Raw genomic sequence first — 8003 nt, 5'->3', positions numbered from 1 at the left:
CCCACCGCACAACTATAGTTTTGACTCGCTGGTCCTCAGTTTCGTTTTTGGCGGGGCGAGCCCGCGAAGCAATCGCCGCGGTGCGAAAACCGCCCGTGGCGCGCCAAGTTTTTTCCTACTTTCCTTTTGCGCGGGGCGTGGGCTCGGGCGAAACTTGTGGCGCGCGCGCCGGGGGGCGTGGGAGGAGTAGAAATCCATCGGACGCGCGGGGAAGCGGCAGACCTTCGCTCCCATTCTCCAAATTAAACCCGCCCCCGCGCGCTGTCTTCTCCCCCTCCTGCCTCCCCCCATCTCCCCAATCCCACCGCCGCCTCCCCTCCCCTCCCCTCCCCCGCGCCGTCCCCTCTCGCGGCCAGCGTGCTCCCTGCCCCGATCCACACCGAGGCGCGCGTGCCGCCTCCACGGGAAGGAATTCGGCCGTCTCTCTCGCAAGCGGCGCCCTCGACGGCGGCGACCCGGCGCGGGACCTTTTGCCGGTAAGGAACCCTAGATTTCTGCTCGTCTCCTTCTTCCGTCTTTCTGCAGCCATGAAATGCCGAATCCGATCAGATCTTGATTCTTTACCCAGGCCGTGCTCATCGAAGGGGCGGGGCCGAGGAATGCGCTGCCGTGCCTGTACCTGAGACGGCGTCTGCGACAACTGAAATCTCCGTAAATCTGCGATCTGCGATCTGAACCTAATCGCCAATCGCTGCCCACAATGGAGGCTGGCGGTGGCGCTGCTTGCCCCGAAGCCCCTGGCGGCGAAGGCGCCAGGTTGGGGCAGTCGCAGATGCAGTCTGACGGCCCGGTCGTGCTCAACCGATCTGCCGAGGTCGAATCAAGCGATGCGATGGATATCGATGCGACCCCAGCGCAAGCTCCGAGCCAGATGGTGCCGCCGACGCAGTCTCCCGCTGCTACACTGGCGGATACCATCGTCCAAGTGCAGAAGCAGCTGAAGCGGAAGAGGGCTTCCAACGGCCTTGTGATTGCTCCTGCAGAGAAGGAAACTCTTGCTGCCGGGTGCGGCCAGGAGCTCCAGGGCTTGTTCGAGTACTACAAGGAGGTTTCTGGGCACAAGATGCAGCTCGATGGTGGTGGAAATCTGTCAACCAATGCCATGATTGGGTGCTTGCTGGAGGAGAGCAATCTTGGGCTATCCAAGTTGGTGGATGAGACATTTGAGAAGCTCAAGGGAACAGAGGGCGTCTCTGTGGCTTCGGTCCGCAGCTCCGTGCTGCTCATTGGGCAGAGGATGATGTACGGACAATCTAGCGCTGATGCTGATGTGTTGGAAGATGAATCAGAGCTTTCTCTTTGGTGCTGGGAGGTAAATCCTATCCTATGTTGTTCATTTACAAGTTAGTGCCATGATAGTTCAGTTCAATGCTATTTTAATCCAGAAAGAGTGGCTCTGTTTAAATTAATATGTCTTGATGTCTTGTGGTGGGTTGTTAATTGCAGGTAAGAGATCTGAAGGTACTGCCTGTGAGAACGCGTGGGTTTTTAAGTGTGCGGAGAACTGCCAGAAAGAAAATCCATGAGAGGATCACTGCTCTCCATTGTAAGACATATCTTCTTGCACCATGTTTGAACTTCCATCTATCAATGCTTGACAGCTAATATGCAAATTTATGGCTCAAGTTGTGTGCCCGTTCTTTGAATATTATGATATGCTTTGCTGTTAATTTTGTCTTGAAATGTTGTTGCAAGTTAGTTTTCATTGACATCTAATTAGAACTGTGAATTCGCCTACTCCATAGCTTTGTATTCTGTTCCCTAATTGCATCTCTATTGGCTATTGCAGCAACTTTGTCAGCTCTGGAATCTACAGGAGCTGAAGGTCAAGTAAATGAACTTAGAAAAGTATCAACAAAGTTAAGCAAAGCACTGAACCTGGAAGGGATTAGGTCAATGGTGGAAAGAGTGACACAAAAGAACAACATTCAAAGGTGTGTGCGTGCCTTTCACATTGTGTTTTGTTTGTAGGCATTGGCATGCTCATCTTATCTGAACCTTAAGGATTTGAAGCCCTAATATGTGTGTATTTATTTGTGAATAAAGGGGTGCCAAAGATGTAGAATCAACAGATCAGTCAATGCAAGTGATGGAAAATAATGAGGGAACTGTTGGTGGAGTAGATGCTGTGAATGGCTCTGAGCTGCCAAATGGAAATGCTCCTGCTAATGTTAGTATCTCTTTTCTTTCCATCATTTAAAAAAAATTGCAGCACGCAAGTATTTAAAGAATTTCAGAGAATGGGATGTATTCTATAGATGCTATGAAGATACTGACAAACTTGTATACATTAAGTTGCTGCACCTTATTTGAACTTTCAGAAACCAGTTTAATTTTCTTATGTGAACTCATAATACATATGCACAACCAAGCTGTTGTTATATTGGATTGCTTAGCACTTTTGTGAATTCTGAGCCAATATAGCCTTGTTTCTTCCTAAATAAATTATGATATCATAATAGACCTGCTAATCTGAGATTGTTGGTTTTGCCATTTGATCTGCAACTACAATGATTCAGTGGATATGTTAGTTCTTGTATAACATTCCAACATAAATTAGGTTATCTGTTTTTGAGTAAGAGCAACATGCCATATTACAACAGCCGTTTTCCAAGTGAACTGCATTTCTGTTTTATCCACTAATGTCATGTTGTGTACCACTAAATTCTAGGAACAATCAATTCTGAAAATGCAAAAACAATCCCAGAAGGAAACAAAACGCCAGGAGAAAGAGGAACATCAGATGATGAAACAGCAAAAGAAAATGCAAGAAGAGGCACTGAGAGAACAAAAAAGACGTGAAAAGGAAGAAGCTGAAGTAAAGAAACGACAAAAGAGGCAGGAAGAAGAAGCACTGAAAGAGCAGAAGCGCCGTGAAAAAGAAGAAGCTGAAATGAGAAAACAAGAAAAGAAGCAGCAAGAGGATGCACTGAAAGAGCAGAAGCGCCGTGAAAAAGAAGAAGCTGAAATGAGAAAACAACAAAAGAAGCAGCAAGAGGAAGCTGATAAAGAACAGAAGCGTCTTGAGAAGGAAGCTGCGCAACTCAAGAAACAACTGGCCATTCAGAAGCAAGCTTCGTTAATGCAGCGCCTTTTCAAAAGTAATGACAGTGAAAAACCTAAATCTGGAGAGAATGACTCAGATGCACACTCTGTTGATCCAGGCACTACGAAAAAAGAGATATCAGCTGCTACATCAATAATTGATTCTTCCTTCAATCTGAAAGAGAGCTGGACTTTGGAGTACCTTCAGAGGTGAGCAATATCTCCTAATGTCAGTATTCCTTATGATAGTAGGCTAGCTTGTTAAACACATTCATGGGGTCACTCGAAAACAGAATATGCATGAGGCTTTCCCAGAGAAAACTAACATTAATGAACTATTGTAGTCTTACTGTGCCCTTTTATATGCTTTAGATATGCCACTTATGTGTTGAATGGAATGCATCACAGGTTGCAGATCACTGGTTGGCAAAAGTTATCAAACTATAACAGGTCCTCCAGATGGGGTATCAGACACAAACCCAAGGAGGCGTTTAAAGAGCTGAAGCTTCAAAAAACCTCAGATGACATGATCGATGAAATACTTTCTGCTCCAAATGAAGATGCTTGTCACAATTCAGGTCAAGAAAATGAACCAGATAAACTAGGAAATGACATTGATATGCTTCCAGCCAGTGAGGTTGAATGTCATGTCACCCGTAATGATAATTCTCTGCCAACTAGATTCATAAAGAGAAAGCTTCTGCAATTTGCCAAAAGTAACAGGCCAGCATATTATGGGACTTGGAGGAAGAAAAGGTTAAAACTTAATCTGAAAAATATCAATAAATTCTTGATGTTTTTCAATCTACTGCCATATCATGCTATGTTTTATATTCATTTGCAGTGCTGTAATTCGTCCAAAGTGTCCACTTATGATGGACCCTGATCTTGATTATGAAATTGACAGTGATGATGAATGGGAGGAGGTAATTGCCAATGATCTTGCTTTGTCGTCCTTCCTTTCTCCCAAGAGATACTCATGTTATGTTTGCTGCACAGGTGGATCCTGGTGAGAGCCTTTCTGATTGTGAGAAGGACACTGATGAGGTTATGGATGAAGAAGATTCCAAGATCACAGATGAAGAAGAGGAAGATAGCTTTGTCGTCCCTGATGGTTACCTCTCGGATAGTGAGGTATACTCTTCTAACATTGAGTAAATGAATTGTTCTGTCAACATAAGGTAGAAATTCTATTCCACATGTTTTTGCCTGTATGCTTACATCCAAGCATGTCCCTACCACCTCAGAGTTAACAAAAGTGCAAGACAGACAAGATTAAATCTGCATTCAGATGTGATAGACAGCAAAGCATTCTCTAGCATTTAACTAGGCTGACCTGCAATACTTGTTATCCCCTTTATCTTGTTGAACAAACAACTTCTGTCAAAGCTGTTACAAAGATAATAAAATTATAATGCTATCTTAAGCAAGAAATAAAAGAAATACACATGCTTTTTGTTGATTGATGCATCCCCATTCCCAACTATCCATCATAATGAAATATTGTTCTGCAATTCAACATTTGGAGTTTCTTTCCTGCAGGGCATTCAGGTAGAAAGTCTATTGGATGAAAAGGCTGATGATGCCAGTAGTTTGCCAACCAGCCAGTGTCCAGAAGTTGAGGAATTCAGAACTTTACTACGCCAGCAAAAAGTGCTTAACACTCTGACTGAACAGGCTCTCCGCAAGAGTCAACCTCTAGTAATATCCAACTTAGCTCATGAAAAGGCTGACTTATTGACCGCCCAAGATCTCAAGGGAAGTTCGAAGATTGAGCAACTTTGTCTGCAAGTTCTTTCAATGCGGATCTGTCCAGGGGGTGGAGTTGTTGATGTGCCAGCCATTGACAGTTCATCTGCTGCTTCTGAAGAAACCAACCAGTCCAATGCAAAAAGTAGCCCTGCAGCTGCATCCTCTGTACTAGATACAGACCTGCAAGAAATTGTAAGTAGTCGCAACTTGTTTGTATTTCCCTTTTGAATGGAGGTAGCATTTTTAAGTCTTGTTTAATTATTCTTTGTTTAACTCCACCACAGGTTCAGGTGATACAGTCAAGTCGAGATGGTATCCACAAGCTGGTGGAATTACTGCACCAGAAATTTCCGACTGTTAAGAAGACTCAACTGAACCATAAAGTGAGGGAGATATCTGACTTTGTTGATAACCGCTGGCAGGTCAGAATACTAACACTTGGCAGGACACCTTAATACCTGATTATCACTGCTCATTTACTATAGTAGCATGATTACTAGCTGAGAACAGACTACATGGATCAAAGATTTCACTGTATTAAGGTGTTCTGCTCTTATTTGGCTGCAGGTTAAGAAAGAGGTTCTTGACAAGCTTGGTTTAACTTCCTCACCACCTGGTAACTACCCTATACATCCTTCTTTTCTCAGTAGGAATGTTGCACCTCACCAACCATTTTTCGTTTTTTCAGTGGATCGTCCCCAGAAGACGAAAGCCGTAGCCGATCGTCCCTCTAAGACGAAAGGAATAGGCATGTACTTCTCAAAGCGGTGTTTACCTCCAGAAGAGGCCGTCAACGCCCTTGCATCTTCACCTGAGCTGCGCTTGAAACCAAGAACTGTTCAAGGCAGCAATGGTGTTGCTGGTGCTCCTCAGGTTGATCTGTTCCCCTCGCAGAAGTGATGGTCCTGACAAGCTGATCCTGAAGCAGTCTTTCTTGAATTGGGTCCATGCATTGGCGGTTTAAAACAAGCAGAAACCTCTTGGGTAATAATGGTATAATACAAAGGCCACTCAGGTGCAATATGGCAGTGCATCCTGCTCCTAGCTGTGTGGTGATTTTTTGCAATCTGCTCTAGCTTTAGTGGGTTTATAGACATGTGTCTTTTGTCATGTCAATTGTTCCATTGCTACATATGCTATTCTGACAGTGAAGCTTATAATCTTTTTTACTTAGCACGCCTCTCATAATTTTTAAATTGGATGGACCTGCTGTCCCAATGGGGAAAACAGGGACTGATGTATTGTCAGATTTTCTAAAGATGCATATGTCTAGTTTTTTCTGACAAAAGCATAGATCTTATAGTGAAAAGCCAGAAAATATATGAGAATGCTGCATAAGCTAGGATTAAAACCCTGAGCCAGGGTACGCCAAAGGCCCAATACCAACTTGGCAAGTTGTAGTTTATGTCTTTGTGATTTATTTAAGTATTCCCTTTGTTTGGAAATAAGTGGTATGGTTTTAGTTCAAATTGTTTGTCATCAAAGCACATGAAACCAGAACTGATTGCATAATTAAGTTCAAGCTACGTTGCACAATACAAATTTAAACTAGTTCGATGGAAGTGTGATCACTTCTGCTGTGGGCTGCCTCTCGGACGGCCTAGTCTTGTTCGTGTTGTCAAGCCCCTTCTTAAGGTCTGGCGCTTCTCGGGGACGAGCTCTGGATACATCTGCCTGAGGTTGGCCATGTACTCTTCACAGCTTGAACGCCTCTTGTTTTCATGTACAATGTGTGGAGAAAAAGTAGATATCAAAACATGTATTTGGGAAAACAAATATTAATCATGTATAAAAAATGTTTCATACAATGTGTATGAAAAAAGTAGACATGTCCACATCAAAAAATATATTTAAGAATGTTAGATGTGTATAAAGAAATGTTCCTGACGTATAAAAAAATATACATAGCGTGTTGAAAAAAGGTAGATATGTGTCGACAATAAAAAATGGTGAAAAAAAAGAAAACCGTACTAGTACACGTAAACATTAGACTTAGGCAGCGCTTTTATTAGTTAGTACCACATCCACGATACGGAATCCTGTGCAAGCGCGTGAACCGCGGCCGCACGGTCGATCGAACGGTGCATCACCGTGTCGCGCTCGAAGGACATCCACCGAACCTTTTTGTGTGTGTGAAAACAATCCTCGAATATTACTCAATTTTTTCCTGTGAAAGTTCTTGACGCTGCAATATTTCCATATATTTGAATTTAGCTCCAGTTCGTGTTTATTTGGATTTGGACGTTTTAGGTGCGCCCTAGTTTTTTTTAATACTGATTTTGTGTGTGTGACTGAGAGAGAACGTGTGTATGTGTCCATATGTGTGTTGTGGCGGAAGGGCAATGTGGAGATGGTTGCGTGTGATACAGACATAGATAGGTGTGAATGTGCAAATGATCATGCATGAGTGAGACATAGACAGATGCCGATACGTTGTGTATACATGAGAGAACGGTCTTCTAGTTTAGGGCCTGTTTGGTTCCAATAAGTCAATTGAGTTATAAGTCAGGTGACTTAAAATCAGTGACTTATAAGTCACGCCTGTTTGGTTGTCATCTGACTTATAAGTCACCTGACCACACCTTCCCACCTTGTTTTTTAATGTAAAGGTGACGGGACCCACGTAAAAAGGGGTGACTTATAAGTTTTAAGTTGGGGTGGAGCAACTTATGACTTATAAGTTGGGGTGACTTATAAGTTGGGTCCGTTTGGCAAAATAAGTCACGTTTTGCACTTTTCGACTTATAAGTTGGTGACTTATCTGGAACCAAACAGGGCCTTACTTGTGTGTGTGAGAGAGAGAGAGAGAGGGAGAGAGAGAGACAGAGAGAGGAGCATCCGTAACACAACAACCATCTCTCTCAATTTGTTCATCCCTCGCACGGTCGCATGCAACACATGCATCAACGCGCACATTTTGACACCCTCACCCGACCCCTGTGTTGGGGATATTACTATTGGACGTAAACCAGCCACGAGTAATCGGATTAGCTTTATGAAGATTAGAAGCTCATGAAGACGTAAGAATGACAGCACTTTATGAAGGCCCAAGGCCCAGAGGCGAGTTAAGGCCTGTAGATGTAAACCGACCTAATTATGTAACTTGCATTGTAAGATAGGAAGTGTAGAGACCGAACCGGACACGTTTATGATCTGGCTTCGGGACTCTGTAAACCGGCGGGCGTCAACCTATGTATATAAAGGGA

General features: G+C 43.6%; 1 protein-coding gene across 2 annotated transcripts; it reads left to right on the top strand.

The window, feature by feature from the left end:
* The first annotated feature begins 291 nt into the window (after positions 1-291).
* Positions 292-5970, top strand: LOC125510257 (chromatin assembly factor 1 subunit FSM). 2 transcript variants are annotated; one of them, XM_048675378.1, is made up of 13 exons: positions 292-476; positions 569-1312; positions 1447-1546; positions 1790-1934; positions 2047-2170; positions 2672-3255; positions 3454-3801; positions 3890-3971; positions 4045-4179; positions 4588-4989; positions 5082-5219; positions 5365-5413; positions 5486-5970. In XM_048675378.1, the coding sequence occupies exons 2-13, from the start codon at positions 701-703 to the stop codon at positions 5695-5697; spliced, it is 2931 nt and encodes a 976-aa protein (XP_048531335.1). In that variant the 5' UTR covers positions 292-476; positions 569-700; the 3' UTR covers positions 5698-5970. The 2 variants fall into 2 exon arrangements, with proteins under 2 accessions (XP_048531335.1, XP_048531336.1); XM_048675379.1 differs by having other exon boundaries at positions 550-1312.
* The last annotated feature ends 2033 nt before the right edge of the window (positions 5971-8003 follow it).

This window comes from Triticum urartu, chromosome 5 (assembly GCF_003073215.2).
Source record: "Triticum urartu cultivar G1812 chromosome 5, Tu2.1, whole genome shotgun sequence".
In the NCBI taxonomy this organism is placed as follows: Eukaryota; Viridiplantae; Streptophyta; class Magnoliopsida; order Poales; family Poaceae; genus Triticum; species Triticum urartu.
Note: the sequence above shows the minus strand (reverse complement) of the source record. Positions and strands in the feature narration are given on the sequence as shown.